Below are 18178 nucleotides of genomic sequence, written 5' to 3'. Positions count from 1 at the left end.
TGTCTGAATTTGAAACCGGGTATCTGTGCAAAGTCTTGCCTTGACAGAGTCTGTAATTAAAATTTGAAATCAAATCGTTTTACTCCCGAATACATGCTCATCTGCAGATGTTTACTGAATCCCAGGAGTTTCCATGAAGCGCTGCAACAGGAGTTTTCAATTGTGTGCATTTTCCCTCCGCCTGCTTTGCATATTTCTTGTTAAGGCTGTTTTTTCTTTGATATCCTAGAATTTTTAATACGTCATTCAGCATCCAGTTGAAATTTGTTTTGTGGAGGAAAGATTAATAAATCTAAGAACATATAAAGTAATGACACGGGGTCACATTTCTAGTTGAAATAAATGTCTGAATATAAGAATTTCCTCTTACAGATTGTATTGCATTTTCAGGTAAGGCCTATGATGGGAAAAAAGGGATTTTTAAAAAAACAGGAATAACACTAAAATCTAATCAGTACTGTTGATCTATACCACAAAATATTTTCTCTTATCAAATCTCTTTTGGTTACTTAAGGAAATACTTGACTCTTTACTTGTCTACTCTTCAGAGATGCAGAAAGAAAGACTCGGGTATATGAGGTGATTAGCCATTTTTCAGCATACACACTTTAAATGTCATCAATGCAACCTGATGTAGTGCACCTCTGAAAACACGCAGCACAGACCAGAGTGAGGTAAAAATGTCTCCTCTGTCTGGGTCGATCTCAAAGCCGACCTCTTCATTTTTGTTGCTGCTTGTTTTTAGAAAATTGTCAGAATCTTCTTGTCTTTTTCTTTTTTTTTTTTGTCTGTCTTGCCAGCTGCCAGAGCAGCCGCTGAACTGCACACAAATGCAGGGATGAGAGATGAGACATAAAAAGGAAAACCAGCCTAATGCTTAGATCTTTGAAAAATGGCCTCTTGATGTCATATTTTTCAAAGCACATCTGTATGTGGAAGATTGTTTGTAGTCGTATAACTCATTGGAACACAAAAGGACAACACATATTTAATATATGAAATGCTAAAATGCTCTCTGCCAGTTCTAAGTTTCATTTATGGCTCAGTTACTCTGTGGCCACATTTATAGTTCAGCACTAGTTAGGTGATGCAGTAAATCAAGCTCCCGAGGTGTTGTTATCTGCGTTTCCTTTCCTCTTATTGGTAGTTCTATTGGAGGAGGGATGCTGTGTATTCACAGAGCAGCTGCCAGGGAGGTCACAGACATGACAAAGCCTCATGAGACCCTCCCCTATATCTGTCTGTATCTGCGTCCCCCAATCTGCCCGACACTCACTCACGCACACATGGATTGTTTTTAAAGACGCATTCATTCTGTATTTTTTAATACTGGAAATAATAAGCATTATCCATATATGAATGACCCCAATGACTTTGTGACTTTGTGTAATTATTCATAACATTTTTCTCATCGTTTTTCTCTTGGTTGGATACATGAGTAGCCTTTAGATTTTCTTCAGCTGTCATCTTTGTAGACTCATGAAGATCATGAAACTCGTGTTGATCGTCTCTAATGCAATCATAATAGTCCTGGGAGGCTGCTTTATAAGCAGTGACAAAGTATGTGACACTTTTATTGATTTAGTTGGAGAATTGCCACTTGTGTCTTCCAGTGGCAGAAAGAGGTCAGCCACAGAGTTGTGCCCTGGGGGTGTGAGAGTCTAATTGTACCGGTCAAGGGCATTTCAGTAGAAATGACGCTTGGACATGTGTTCTGCATTCAGTCTTACCTTTGATATTTGAATACTCTTCCACCTCCCACTTATCCAGTAAGCTAAGACACGGTGTTAAGGATGTAGGGCAGTAGGAAAAAGGAAGAGTAAGAAGGAGGGAGTTTAAATAATTTCATCCCTTGATCATTATTGGGAATGTGAGATCACTTGAACATAAAATGGACAGGCTTGGAGTGCTGATGAGGACACAGTGGGAGTATTGGGAATGCAATTAGTTAGCAGAGACGAGGCTGTCGGCACATACACATATTCCAGACTTGAACGCCTCTCCCCCTGGCTCTTAAACTATACAGTGCTTGTTAACAACAGATGGTGCAATCCTGGACATGTTGCTCTGAAGGAGCCTATCTGCATCCAGATGTTGAGCTGTCTTGTGCTGCCTGCTGATGACGCATGTAACGTCATCAGCTCACTTGTCACCAGGCTATAAACACAACACCCCCATGGCATTATGGTGATCTCTAGAGATTTAAAACCTGTCTCTATCAGGTACATTTCAACTTTCCAACAGTTAGTCAACTGATTTTTATTTCATTTTGTAACTCATTTATTTAGTTGTCTTTTCCTAAATATTTTCAGCTGCAACAATACGATTTCCCTTAAGGTATTGATAAAGTATCATACACTAATTAAATCTTACATTATTGTTACATGCATAGCCCTTTAACAACCATTGTGCCATGGTCCAGATTAGTTCCTAACAAAATCTGTCCTCCAAATGTAACTTTGGGGACACGAGTGACTCTCTTTGTGTGAGTATGTTGAACCCTGATCCTAACCCACAGCACAGTGGTGGGATGGTTAGCACTGTCACCTCACAACAAGAGGTTTACGGGCTCAGTTCTCAGTTGGAGGCTCTCTGTGTGGAGTTTGCATGTTCTCTATGTGCCTGCATTGGTTTTTTTCTTCCACATTCCAAAACTTTAATTTAGTCAGCTCGTGTTTCTAAATTGACTGTCGATATGTGCTTGTGTGTACATGCTTTTCTCTGTGTTGGCCCAGTGATGAACTGGCCTTCCTGTGACCCTCCACAGGGTGAAGTAGGTATATTATGGTTCTTTTGGTCTATGTTGAAATCTCCAAATAACCACTGTGAACGCCTCTCAACCTGGCCGCCTTAATCCAGAGTATAAAGTCTGGTTTTGAGTACGTGTGGAGCTCACTAAAATGTTTTTGTTAAGGATGCTGATACAATACCACCTGCTCCCCCCCCCCCCCCCACTCATGATGTATGCATTTTAAGAGAATAAGATGGACTGTGATCATCATAATCACTGAATCTGCCCTGAGGCAGTAGGCAGTGAGCGACTGACCTGTTTCAGACTATCCAATCTCATTTGCCTCTCTATCTCGCAAGAGAGCACATTTGAGTCCCAACAGCTCCAAGTCACGCATGAGCGTAGTTGATGCATGTTGACTCCATGATGAGCTATACAGAAAAGATGGTATGCATGGACCACAAAAGGGCACTTGGAGGAAATGTAACATCTTCATTGTCTAATGATTGAAACGCTCAAGCTAGAAATTAGCTGTGATTATGACAAGACTGTTAATCTGTCAGCCAGTTCTTTATTAATTTCCCCAGTGAGAGGAGATATGGATGGCTAGTCACTGAGACGGACCGCATTCATTCAAGTGCATCGGAAAAGTAAACTTTGTTTCCATACTTGTGTGTGATGACAGTTTACGATGCACTTTTTACAGTTTACGATTCAACATAATTTCCAGAGAAAGATAATTTCCCTTTGATTTTACATAGGCGTTCACAAAAGTCGAGCTAGTTGTGAGCAGGTATTTGGACATGACATCATGGCAATGCATACTTACCACCTCATTTCCCCGAGCTATTTCTATACATTTCAAGCTTGTCTGTGTCATTCAGCTTTGCCAATTTCCCATTTACGATACTGACACACAAACTAGTAAAAACAAACATTTGGTAAAGGTTTGGAGCAGGGCATAATCCCTTTAAACCACTTGGTGTGTAAAGCAAAGAAAAAAACTCAATACTCAATACTTTTTATAGCAAATGCAAGCATTTTTCTTGGAGTAAAGAATTTACCATTGGCTGGAGTCTGGAACACATGACTAAAATCATTCAGATGCCTTCCACTTTAAAATGCATATAGCAATTTAGTTAATATATGCACATAGTTTGTGGGCTGATTATGAAGACAAATGGAGCCGCAGCCAAGTATGTATAAATTACCATCTACTTTGGGGAGGTTCTTCATGTTAACAGTAGGAAGAACGATGAGAAATGACCCGAACTGCGTGTGTGCTGTCAATAAATTATTTTAAAATACATCAAAGGGCAGCCTTCTAGATATCAAAAGAAAATTAGATTAACATGAGTATCATAACCACAGATTAAGTGTTGTAAAATACCTGCAGGTTGGAGCACAATTTGATAATCATTTAGGCATCTGGTAGGAAGGCTCTTCATACTTCATACTTAGAGTAGTCACAAGTCACAGTCTGACACATTTCTTTGGGTTTATGATAAAATAATTTACTCTTTAGAAAAGATTCAAATAGCCACCTTGATATTATGCTTTGGTTTGTGTGCTATCATTTTGAAGCCTCAATTCTGGCATTTCCTCCATCACCTACTTGGATTTTTGAAGTAACATAAATTAGCTTCAGCTCTAACTTTGTTGAAAAATGTCCTTTGTTATGTTCTGTTTTGAAAGAAAAAAAATAGTAATAATGTAGTAAATGATTCAGTAGTTAGAGTACAGCACATATAGTAGAGTAAAATCCAGTACTGTCACAAACACATGGTAATATTCAGGAATAATTTCTACCAAAAATAAAAGGAGGTGATTTGATGCCTCACTGATGTGTTAATAAGTTGAGGTAGTCGAGTGTAGATCCTGCAGTCTATCCTTCCACAGGGGTTTAAACTTGGAGAGTATTGCAGCTATGAAAACGTCCCTGTTTTAACGAGGTAAATGTTGCTGTCAGTAATGCACACATACACATCTTCCTCACATGCTGTGTTCTTTGACTCATCCGTTACAGAATCCCTCGGAGACGTGTCTGTGTTTGTGTGCATGTCTGCTTACAGTACATTCAGCTGCCTTTGTTTCGAGTTCCCTGCTCATTATCTGAGCAGGTTCAAGGAGATGGGCACTGATTTGCATACGCAGGCCCAGGGCTGGAGGCTGCCGAGTGATTCTTACCAGCTCCAATGACATTATTCTGCAAGGATTACGTTAAAATGAATCAATCGCAGGCATCACCCTGACCTATAGGAAATTAAGCAGGTGACTGCTGGTAGAGCATCTACATTTTCCCACCAAAGAAGCTTCGAAGAACCGTTTTTGTGACACAGCCTTTACAGGGGATGTCAATTTTTGAGATTGTGACAACATTCATACAGTGGGAGGCAGAGCAGTATGAGCATTAAATCTGAATTAAAAGGGTGACAGCATGTTTTTGATGTGTTAAAAAGAACTTCGACATACATGACTTGTGGAATACACAACTTATTAGGTAAACGGTGGCATTGGTTATACAGATGTGGTATTTAAAGGAATCAAGCTGTCTTAGTTTAAAGATCATCAAAGAAAATCCTTCCTCTCAAAGTCCGCCATTGTCATTTATTTCACATTGGTAAGTAGTGACATATGAAGACTGCAAATTATCCCTTTGTCTGAACCCTATGGTCAGATGAAGCACTTCCTTTCAACCTCAGTTTAAACCGGAGCGCAGCACAGGTATAACAGAATAAGACATAACAGGAAATGTACAACAACGAAGAGGTTCACATACATGTAAGTTGCAAGGAGAGAGTGGGGCAAAGTCTATGGTGTCTGTATACAACTGCTGCCTTCACTGCGAGCAGAGGAGCACTGCCTCCTGACATCAGCTGTTCATGGTAAACCTAAGCTCTTCTCACATGAGTTACGTCATGAATTGTATGGCTGCTGGTATATACATGTTGATGGCTTGATTAATGTGACAGTGATGGCATTCAGTCTTTCAGACTTTTCTGTTAATCTCTCACATGGCTTCATTCATGCCAGTGAACATAAAGAAAAAAAGTTATTTAAGAGTCCTTTTAGAGTCAGGGTTTTGTCATCTCGCCATAGCAACGAATATTAGTGTAACAAGGGTGCAGTGGTTGTGGAAAGTAACTTGGAGGAAAATATACATTTTTCTACACGTTTGAGCTTGTTAAACATTTTATGTTATATCTATGAGAGTTTAACGATACTATATTATCAGTGTGGCTGTTATCAGCTCGAGGACAAAACTTGATCTTTACTTCACCAGAGGACATGATCTCCACACAGTCACTTTGTCACATGAGGAAACCCCCCCAGACTCACACAAAATAAAAGACTGTAAGTAACAAAGGTGCAACATTGTGTCAAAAATGCACATAGATGGGAGCAGTAGAACACGTTGATTGTTAATCATACGGAGAACAAAAGCTTCAGCTACAACTCAAAACACTTTTCTTTGGTGATGCAATCTTTCAGATTCCATTGAAAAGCTGATCAGAGCCCAAATGAACCCACCTCTGCTGTGTGTGGCTGCCATTAATCTTACTGCAGCAGTTCACACATGTGCAAAGTGATGCGTGTTGCTTGGTCTCAGTCGGATTGTCATTGTCGTATGTTACAGAAAGCACCAGGAGTGTAATTCAGATAAGACACCAACACATTCAATTGCCACCAAATTATTTGACAGCACACAATGGTTAGTGTTTTTGGATAAGGGCTTTCATTAGCCGGACACCTAAGTAACCTCTGTTTGTACAACCACATTTATAGCAAATTGAATGTCGCAGCAAAACATCAAGCCGCTGATTGTGTAGATTTTTTTTTTCTGCTTTTTGAAAGCAGAGGTTGCTTGTCTTTTAATGGACAACAAAAATGCAGCGGAACATTGTATTAGCTTGTTTTTGCTACATCCTCCTATTACAAAAAGCAACACCAACTAGCTATTCCCCATTAGCACTGATCATCAAAGGTGTAAAATGAATCAGCGAGAACATGGTAAGAACATAACCGGAAGTCTGTTATCTAAAAGCTGTGAAGACTTGCTTTACTTTCATTGTTGCCTATCAGCTGGAAACTGCAACCAAAAGCAGCACCATGGGGCACTGAGCTGGTATCTTTACTGCTGACTGGGAAAAGCAGTAAAGGTTTTCAGACAGTAACTGTAGAGCGTGGCCCTTTTATGGACTTTCTGACCCAGAATCTGTTGCACACATAAAATAATAGTGGGTTTGCTGTTCAAAATATGTGATAAACACTGAGGACTTTAAAATGTTTGATGTGTGTTTTAATAGCACATATCCTAGGAGAGAGTCATCAGAACAGTCAATAACTGTTATTAGTCGAGTTTCATTTCAAAATTGGGTCTCCAGCAACTGGCAGGGTGTTCTAGCCATGAAACCCATCTCCTCGTGTTGACACTGTTTCGCAAGGAAATGCAAAAGTAATCCAGGAGAAAAGTCTTCAGAATGACCTTTCAGAAGAGCACAGCACACATAAATCAGTATGATTTTGATGGATGTGTAGTGTTGACACCGAATCTGTTGTCAAACTATTTTGGTCGTATATTCCACTGTTGCATCTCACAGTAAAACATTAATCTGTCACTTTTCTACCAGTCATAACTGAGACCAGCTCGTGTAGCTACCCCTGTGTCCTGCAGCTGTCCGGTGATGGCGCCTCCGATAGATCACTCCTCTGCAATCCCTTGCGCAGTATAGGAAAGCATGAAGCAAAATTATGCAAGGCTAATGCCCTCTTTAGAGAAAATATGGTATAATATTTATAAACTCCTCGCTTTCTACCCACACCACTGGAGAGTGCAAATGTTGACGCATCGATGTGGATGGTAATGAAACTTTAATGGACTCACATGGGAGGGCTTATATTCATATTAAAGTTTGAAAAACAGTGTTATGTCAGCAACATGAAGACATTTTACATCTCACTCCAAATTCATTCAAGACTTATCATTCCTCTTTGTCTACCGTCTCGAACTCTTTGCAGTGATCAGGTTTTACATTTGACGTGAGGAGTATGAGCAGAGAAAACGCAAGCGTTGATGATGTTTGATTCTGCCTTTGAGTGTTTTAAGGTGGTGTCGTGCTTCTGCAGGATTAAAGGAATGAAGCAAACAAATTAGATGTAGTTTGATCGATTCAGTAAGACACACTAAAGACTTACCATGCTGGTTAACCTAAAGTTTATGGATGTGTGAGATTCCCCTGAAATGAGGAATGCCCTCGATTTCAAGGATTTTACTCAACTATAGAAAAAATTCCATTTATCTTTGTGACAATATTGGGGCACACCATGTCTTACTCTTACTTTCCATTTTGTCTTTTTCTTCTTTCACTTGTGCAGGAGAGGAAACTCTGTGCCTTCCCCACCATTGAGATCTGCAGTTCAGATGTCACAAATTATATGGTTCCGCTGTCTCGCCAAACAGACTTCTTTGTGCCAGAAATGAAAGAGGATCTCAAAACAGACGTAAAAGAGGACGATTCTGATGAGGATAGAGGAACTGACATTACAGGTAAAATTTGACACGTTTTTGAATGCTGCCAGGTCTTCCACGTGAAATAACTGATAGCCCCTAACAAATATACCTCATAAACAAACAGATAAAAAAATCAACTGTTCAAATGGGACTGAAAAGTTGGAAGAATTAAAGAAAGACTGCAAAACAGTAACTTAACATCACCTGAAAGCCATGTTTTTTTTATTACCTCCAGTGGTTTAGAATCTCACCTGGTCAGGGGCCTGTACTACAAAGCAGGTTCCACATCTCCAGGGTTTGTTTAGGTGATTGGGTTTAACTAACTGCAACAATAGAGATCAGCTAAGCAGTACTGCAACGCTGGTTAGCAACTTCGTCAGTCAGCGCAGGTTTTCCGTCTCTGGGTATGTGTGCATCGGTGTAAGATTCCCATAGTTGGCATCAGATAAATTATCGCAATTATAATATATAAAATTATATATGGCAGAAAACAAAATGTTAACAGGAACAAGATTTGGAGTAATCAGCCTCTGTTTTCTGTCTATGCACAGATGTATTTTTTTTTCTTTCAATTAATTCTGTAAGACAATCGATTGTTCAAGAGGCGTTGCTTTTACCTTTTACATGTGTTGATCTGTCATGCTGGAAACCTAACCTGCTCTGGGGAAGATTAGGTTTCCAGTATTAGTTTCCGTGGTGTTGCAACCCGGTAAGAAATGAACGAGCTTTGTGATACTGAAAATCTGTAGCCGAACCTGAAGTTCAACTCACTAAGCCAATAATCCTGCTTCATAGTACAGGCTCCTGGTGCACGGAGCTCCCTTCTGACCACACCCAAGGTTGCATCATTTTTTTTCTTTTCAAGGGTCTGTGGTGTCATGTACTTGCAGTATAACAAAGCTTGGTGATGCAAACACAGCTCTGTCTTTTTGTTCCTTTAACTTGAATCAGTTTGAAGCAGACGGAGGGGGGGTGACACTTTTATTTTGTCTGACACCACGCTGACTTCTCTCCTGCCCCTGATCACTGAGGACATGTGATAAACGAGTCTCTGTAATTGTTCTGTCGTTACAAGTATGTGTCTTCAAGCGCAAAGTCTTCTGTGCCGTCATTACTCTTTGAGACTTGCTTGACTCGTCAGTTGTTGCCATGGCAGTATTGACTTTGTCAGTGCACAAATCACAGGTGAAAGAAAATGTTGTTGTGTTGTTGGGACAGGGTGGGTGGAGGTGGGTGGGTACCATCCGCTTTGAGCTCAAAACTTGTAAACACAGCGTTAATGTAGAATATGTATCAGGGAGAAGGTTTTATGCGATATGTACATGTTGATAAGTTTTGGCATGTTTAGATAGGGGCCCCTGTTAAAGTGACATCACCCGAGACTGACAAAGGCCTTTCTAAAGACAAATACAGCAGGACTGTGTGCTCTAAAGCAACTGACATTCTGCTGCACTGTGAGTCAAGGCTAACCACAACTTTTAATTAGTTTTGTCACCATCACTAGATCGAGATAAAGTTTTGATTAATGCTTTTCTTTCTAACAAATGAGAAAGTTAATAAAATAAGACTGAGTTCTTCCATATAACATGAGCTTGATATTGCATGATTTATAGACACAGGTGGGGAAAGTAACTAGAATAATGTCTCTATTTCTTAGTGTAGACAGACACACACACTCTCACACCCACAAAGGGCCAATGTGTCCAAACCTTTTGTTGTTTTGACATCATGTATTTTATATAAACCCCCTTTTGCTGTGCAGTGATAGAATAGAGTAAAATAGAGTAGTTCCTACATTAAAACTGCTCACAACAAAGTTTTGAGATTTACTTGAGTAACTGGGTCACGATTTCTGGACGACTCTTTCAAAGCTTTATATATATATATTTTTTGTCACTTTGAGCACCACAAGCCAGATTCCATCACATTCCAAAAAAGGCAAAAACCTTTTTATCTGCCATCTCCACAGCCCTGCAACTCACACCGAAACATCGAGATGGTTAAATAACACTGCAGGCCTTAGGAGATATAGTTGGGTTCAAACTTTCTGTTTAAGGTCACTAATTAACATGTGGGATTTGCACAAATGGAAATTTGGTATTTGCTGTGTAGAGAGGCAGTATTTTAATACAATGTCAGTGTAAAGACACGATTAGACGTGAGTCTACTGAAGGCTGTGTGAGCTGACATGAAGATGCATCCGTGCAGGCTGGATATGTTTCAACATGTGCTAAAAAAAAAAAAAGGGTTTATGAATCTAATGCATAAAAATACAAACACTCTGGAGAGCCCCAAGCTGAATCTGAGGCCGAGCTGCAACATGCACTCACATAGATACAGCTGCTGTGTCCAAAGCTACGATGACAAGAAAAAAAAATCCTATTTCAAAGTGCTGAAACATATATTTTTTCTCTGTATTTAGAACATCATGGTAAAAGTCATCATCTCCGGCATCACATTGAAGCAAATAGTCATTGAGTTTATTCTGCTTGTAAATTTATGTAAAGGTTGGTTTCACGGATTAATTTAGCAGAGGATTATATAAAAAAAATATCTTATGTTTGAGATACTGTTATTCACTTGAGTGTGAGAAGGAGCTGTTGTGTGTTTGGTGATGGTAGAGCGATAACGTTTTTACTGAGAGGAGTTACGTTTATCAGACAGATTCATGTCTACTTCCTTGTGTGTAGGGCTCCCAGGCTATCACTGTAATCTATTTTATGAAGTAGTGTATATATTATTAAGTCTAGATCGAAGAGGCAGAACAGCCTTCCCTTAAAACAAACCTGTGGGAATCCTTTAATCTCACCTTTATGGATTATGTTTTACTTCATGGAGAAAGAGCATGGCATGCTTATTAGATACTGCAATTGGATACATACTTCAACTCAATGTCTGTTTGTAAATTGAAATAATTGCATAAATACAGCTGCAAGCAGTGATGTTGGGGCCAAGCAGAAGCCGTGGCAATTTGAATCTGATCCTTTCAAAAGCTTAGCTGTAAGTACCAATAGCAAAGCTGGTTTGACTGGGGCGCCCCACAGTGAGTCCAAACGCATCAAGTTCGATGTCATTAAAGGGAACATGTCGAAAAAGGATTTTTATTCCTTGTTTACCAGCTACAGCTTAGATCTTTACTGGACTGTTGTAAAATCATTCGTATAACTCCTTTGAGGCTTCGATTGAAGCGAACTCGGGTAAAGATTTGGAAAAAATGATGTTGTGTTTAAATAAATTGATACCATTTAAACACATGCTGGAACAGTGAAACAGTGCTCTAATTTATTCCACTGCTGTCACTCCTCTGATTCCATGGGAACTGCTTGGTCTTAGAAAGTACTGAAATAGCACAAAGACACATCTGTGTTGCTATAGCGCGACCACTGTGTGTAAAGTGATAGAGATTGCTACTCTCCAGACCTTTCAGGCAATTGACTGATGCGTTTTATTCGCCCAGTTGACAAACTTACCTGCCCAAAATGGAAAACGGAGGCATTTTTTGTCCAACACATTTACAGGAGACTGTTCTTTGACACGGCTGCACAGTGGTGTGGTGGTTAACGCCTGTCACAGCTAAAAGGTTCCTGATTCAGATCCCGACTGGGGCCTTTCTGTGTGGAGTTTGCATGCACGGGTTTTCTTCAGGGACATTCAGTGGTGATTCCAAATTGATCATTGGAGTGAATGTGAGAGTGTGTGTGGTTATTTTTCTGTGCTGGCCCAGTGATGGACTGGTGATTGTCCAGGGTGATTCCTGCCTCTCGCCTGATGTTATCTGGGATATGCTCCAGCCCTCTGCAACCTTGAACTGGATAAAGTGGGCATAGAAAATGAATGGATTGATGAATGGACAAATTCTCTTTGATAAATCTGTGCTTAACGGATTTGATAAAACCTTATGGTCACGATACCATGATAATAGCTGAAATTGTACGTTTATGTTTCACAGCAGATGTGTTCCTTTACTAATGAGTGCTGATAGTTGCTGTTCTTTGGGTGTCTTATGCAGCTCTACTATATAATGATGATGAGAAATAATGATAATAATGTCAGAAATGTTCAGTTAGTTTGACCTCAGCTGTGGTCTTTTAAAACTTGTTTTATGCTGAGCTTCGGTACACATCCTTTGTCCTACGTTCATGTGCCTATTTTAATTTTCATTTCAAAAGATTGATGAAAAATAGTTAAGTCAGAAATACTTGTCAAAAGGTAACTTTTGAAACGTTTTGCACTTATGCTACAGATTTACAGCACTTTATATTTTGGTGGTATGGCTCTGTCCTGGGACATGAGAACAGCAACAAAGATCTAAATAATATATGTAGGACTGTGTTGATGGTCTGTGCCAGTTAGTGAAAAGGCCAAAACAAAGATCCTACCACTGCTTTGTAGATCGGGCATTTAGAATTCAATCTGTGGTGCTGAAGTGTTCGAAAGGCAGATGTTGCATTTGTTTGAAAAAAATAAAGGATTATTCACACTCAGTTTGCCAGACTTCAAAACTCTTTTGCTATACAGTTCAAGGGGCTGCCTCAGGCTTCGGTGGCAGAAGGAAAAATAAAGCTGTGTGACGAAAGGTAGAAGCAAACCTCATAACAAGCTGATAAAACTTTACAGTAAGACTTTTTCAGTATTAATGTTTTTTGAAAATATCATTCTCAAAATATATTGCATTGTTTACTATGAGAAACATGGGGTTTTTCTGGGACACACTGGCACAGTTCAACAAATGTGTGTTTACTCAAGCATCTCATGATAGGTATCCCTAAGTGCTTCTAGCTCCAGTCCCTCAATCATATACAAGATCATTGTTACCATTTCATAACTTCAGTTTATGCATTTCATGTCAGACTTTTCTTTCCATCCAGTAAGACAGATTCTCCAAACCCCTCGGCGTGTCTCAGCCCTGTCTTTGTCTAATTACTTCCTGAAAAATCCTCTCCTCTGTTACAAACAGCTCGAACGAGCCCTTAATTTGCTGCAAATAATCCCACTGGGCCCAACTCAGCAACTAATTTAGGCAAATGTTATCTAAAGCTATTCACAGGCTTCAACCCACAGCACCGATTTTAGGAATCGCTTGCATCTGTAGAGAAGGTAAAAGTTGCCCAGTATGCTGTGGCTTTTCCTTGGGTGGGTTCTCCATCCAACTGCTTCTATTGCAAATTAAATGAGTCTGGAAATTTTTCCTATGACATGCAAATGGGATTTAAATCCCAATATAAACCCGTGCGTGTTTTATTTCAAACCAATTGCACCATGTCAAATCACATTCACACCATGCATGTTCCACTGAGGAACTTTCCCACTGGTTTTGTTTGGACTTGCTACCTAATCAACAGACCCATGAATAGAGACCATACATAACCCAAGTAGACCTCTCATGTAGAATACTTCACACTGCAGACAGGATCAGATTTGTTGGACGTGATAATTAGATTGCTGAGATTCAAATAAATGCAAAGAAATGGCTGACCTTAGGGGGCAACTTGGAGACTCATTGTCGTATTTCTGTCCCTGATGACACATTTAGTTCAAAGCCACATAGATGTGCGCATGACACTTATTTGGAGTGTGAAAGCAGGGCAGCACAGTGGTGCTTTAGTGTCCAGTGGGATAGTCAAGTCAAGTCAGATTTGATCTGTCAAGCGCATCTAATTAGAAGGCAGTCATTGTACTTTATAGCAACAAAAGAGGCACCTTGAGTGCACATTACAGAATGCAGCAATAAAGTATTAGATCACTGTACAACAACATGGGAGCCGACGCTTAAAATGTTTTGAACACCGCTCAAAATGGTGTTTAGGAATCTGTTTGTAATTAAAAAATATTTCTTTTCGGTGGGTTTTGTTCACGCTCTTTTCATCCAGCTCTCTCTTCAAGGAGACCAACTGTGGTGAGATCACTCAGAGATATTTGTTGTGTGGGTGGGAGGTATGGTTTGCTTCTTGCATTTGCAAGTCCTGGCACCTACTGTTGTTTCCCTTGTAATTTTAAGGAGGCCTCATATTTTTTCGTTTGTCACACTTGTTCGGTTTATGCTGTTAGCATCTCCACAGACCCTGGGCTGTGGGACAGTTTATAATCAACCTTCCTGTAAATCCTTTATTCTCTCTACCTTTTTTTTTTGCAACAGCTGAGCAATGCGCATTACAACAATAACCTTCCCGACTTCTCACACAAAAAGACCTGAAGAGCGATAATGAATAGTGATTGGGTCACAGTGAATCATAGATCAAAGGCCAATTAGATTCAGGTCGAGACGGAGAGCATTTGCAAACTGATCATGTCGGCGAGGAAATCTCCATCAATTAAGCAAATGCGTGCTCACCATGATTACAGATGTACAATGTGCTGCAGCCTCCACCAGCAAGAGCATTTCCTTTCAGCAAAGTTCCAGTGAACTGCACCGGATAAAGTACACGATGATCGGATTCAATATCATTATGATACTGACTCATCCACGGTGTTACATAAAAGATGTTTTGACACCGTACCAATAACAATCTGCTTTTTCTGAGCTCAGCTAATAAGCATGATTTCCTCTGAGCTATATCTGGTGAATTGTAAGTGACTAAGTAGTTTTATAACACCACCATTAACGTTCTCATCTCAGATCAAAGGATGGTACAGTACATTTAAACCCTCAGTGTCTTCACAGCCTCGCGTCATTAGCTTCACTGAGCGGAATGTTACTGCATTAACCAATATATGGAAAAAACTAGGCGTTGCTGGCATTGCTGGAGATAATTTGGCCAGTTCCACAACTTGTTCAAGATTAAAATATTTAAACAACTTGAAAATTAGTCCTAAGAGAGAGGAATCCTAATGAATTCCTGACTCATCCTCTGGTTTCACAGCTCAAACTTTAAACTATCACAGCGTGTTTTTGATCAATCGGCACAATATTCATCACTCACCTCATTTAAAGTTAGCATTCTTTTCCTGTAATGATTTTGTTTGGTTAGTTTCTCACAGCTCTCTCTCGTACAACCTATTTAATCTGTCTTGTCTTTCACTTCGCTGCAGGTGCAGATTCCCACAGTGACGTGAGTTCAGTGAGCGGCGGCGTGCCATGGGACAGCCGAGAAACATCTCTGGCAGCGTCCACGGCTGCCTCCCTGGCCTCGTCTCTGCCGCTGAGGGACGTAATGGATACAAACGAAGATATTAAGCATATGGACCAAAGCGACAGAAGCTCGAACGAATCTTTGGGCAGCGGCTCGTCTTTTGAGGAGCTTGACATGGATCAGGAGGAGCAGGAGGACAAGGATGACAGCGAGGACGTCCCTGAGGGCGAAAAAGGAGCTAAAGAAGCAGCTGAACTGGTGGTTGAGAAGGAGCCCTTGGGAGATGGAGAGGAGTAGGAAGGATACATAGGAGATCAGGGTTGTAGCCATGTAACACTGGCATGGTAGAGAGCTTCTCAGTGCTGTTGTTGGTTATCTGTCAAGTAATATTGTTGGTGGATCTAAATGCCATGACCAACATATTTCCGCACCTTCTAAAAATCTTTGTTTGAAGCCTGTTCTTTATGTTTAACAGTAATCGCAATTTCTGGAAATAATTCCTCATAATGTATTTCAGCCCTGTCAGTGCAGAACAACAACGAGTGGCTCTGCACACTATGTGCAGCAAAATTAGAGGTAAAACATGTTTTAACTGCATTGACACCAACTATCCTGGATCATCAAACAGCGTTTGTACGACGATTGATGTTTTACCCCACCTAATCGGGCGATGTCCCGAAGAAATGTATTTCACGTGTTTGTGAACATGACCTAAGTTTGGTGTCTTGATGTACAGTAATGATGGAGTCCAAACATGCAGGAGCTGCCGCTGTAGAGAGTAAATGGAGCTGCTTCATTGTGTTTTTTACACAGCATCCTGAGGCAGCGAAACAGCTCGGTCTCAACATCAACATCCCCACTGGAACATGATGTTTTCCCTTTGAGACTGTACAGAATATTTTATTGTGTCACTCTATGCTCAAATAATTGCTTTTTTATGTAATGTCGTCTTTCTATACTTGGTATGTAAAACCACTCTTAGCTTTTTCCTGTCGTAGCCAAAATTTCCCTTACTATCCGAGACTAGTTGTGACATGTTTGTAGGTTGGCGTTGCTGATTTTGGCAATTTAGAAATGCACCCACACATTGTTTGTGTTTCTCTGTGTGAAATAAAATTTTCAAATGGAAAGTTCATTTAATATGAATGAGTTGTGCATGCATTTATTTCACACACACTCACAAAAATACGACCCCAATTCTAAAACAGTTGGGACGCAAAGTGAAAACTTTTTTTGTGGTTAGACAAATCGTAATATGAAACATCTTCTTGGAAATAATGGACACTATTCTTCAGAATAATATAAGAGGGACCGTCCAGCTTGTTATCAGCTCCCAGTTCAAAACCCTGCTTCTCTGATGGTCCGGGGGTGCATTAGTGCCTATGAAACTGGCAACTTGCTCATCTGAAAAGGTATGTCAAGGTTTTAGAGGAACATATGATCCCATCCACATGACATACACATTTCAGGGAATTCCATGTCAATTTCAGCAAGACCTTGCTGAAACATAGACTGCATCTGGTACTACAGAATGGCTTTATAGTACTACAGTAGAAGAATCTGGGGCTGGACTGAACTGCCGCAGTCCATCTGAACACATTTGGTGCATCATGAAAGAAAGAATATGTCAAAGAAGACTCAGGGGTGTTTAGCAGCTAGAATCCTATATCACACAAGAATGGGAGACCATTCCTCTCCCAAGAGTCCATCAACTGGTCTCCTCAGTTCCCAGATGTTTACAGACTGTTGTTAAAGGAAGAGGGAATGTTACACAGTGGTAAACGTGACCCTGTCCCAACTTTTTTGAGTTGTGTTCCTGCCATCAAATATGAGATGAGTGAATATTTGTCATGAAATAGTGAAATGTCTCCCATTTAACATATGATATATTTTCATTGTTGTACTGTGAATAGTGCATTAGTTTCCGAGATTTGTACATCATTGCTTTCTGTTTTTAATTATATTTTACATAGCATCCCGACATTTTTTAAATTGGGGTTGTACTACCCATTTCCTTCACAGATGCTTGTTAAAAAATACCACTTTTAAGTTTTCTAACATACAGCCAAATGATTTTCCTATGCACTCTGGGGACAGTCGTCCATTTTCATTTGTCTCCCAACAGAGACGGGCAGATGTAATAGTGTCAGTGGCAGTGCTGCGCATTGTTGTTGAGAAGCCATTGATGAGGCAGAAAGGTTATTCAGCTTTCTCTTAAAGGCTAACTGCTTTTAAGGCTTCACAATGTGGTGACTGCCAGAGCTGCTGCTTTGTTCAGGCACAGATATGAATACAGAAGCTGAATAAAGAAGAAATGTTGAAGAAAAAGACTGGCTGTTTTTTCAGTGCAAGTTGAGCAAATGAAGTACATTTGTTTTGAGATTTTCTTTGGGAAGCAACTCCCCCTGGTACATCTAAACCAGGTGCTAAATATAATGGAAAATCTACATTTGTAAGTATCATTAGGAAGAGTATACATGCTTAATACAAAAAGCTATTGTATCGGAATGATTTCCCGCAAGAGCTGCATCGATTTGGTCACAAGAGGGTTAATAGGCTCCAAGCAAACTTCTGATGGAAATGCCTTGTCTTTAGGCTGGGATCCTTAATGAGTATCATGACCTATAAATACAAATGTTTTCTGTGCAATACAATATCATAATTGGTATGACACTTACAGATTAACATGCCATCCGTGAAAGAATATAATAAGTGTACCATTCTCTGGTTTGTCTGACATCGAGGAGATATTTGTGTATTGTTAACAGAAAATAGGCCTCTGTTATTAGTGACCCTGGGATGTATATTTCTCAGCTGTTGTGTGTTCATTAAAAAGTCAACTTAACACCTCTGCATCATGCTGAA

General features: G+C 40.0%; 1 protein-coding gene across 1 annotated transcript in view; it reads left to right on the top strand.

Annotated features, from left to right (window-relative positions):
* tex264a (testis expressed 264, ER-phagy receptor a) overlaps positions 1-16453 on the top strand; it is a 65662-nt gene extending 49209 nt beyond the window's left edge. The window contains exons 3-4 of the mRNA XM_072382225.1: positions 8108-8279; positions 15273-16453. Of these exons, the coding sequence (XP_072238326.1) occupies positions 8108-8279; positions 15273-15610 (510 nt within the window). The 3' untranslated portion in view covers positions 15611-16453. The remainder of the gene's footprint in view (positions 1-8107; positions 8280-15272) is intronic.
* The last annotated feature ends 1725 nt before the right edge of the window (positions 16454-18178 follow it).

The sequence above is a fragment of the Leuresthes tenuis genome, unplaced genomic scaffold (assembly GCF_036924035.1).
Source record: "Leuresthes tenuis unplaced genomic scaffold, fLeuTen1.0.hap1 SCAF_3, whole genome shotgun sequence".
In the NCBI taxonomy this organism is placed as follows: Eukaryota; Metazoa; Chordata; class Actinopteri; order Atheriniformes; family Atherinopsidae; genus Leuresthes; species Leuresthes tenuis.
The sequence above is the reverse complement of the archived record's forward strand: the minus strand, read 5'-3'. Positions and strand labels throughout refer to the sequence as shown.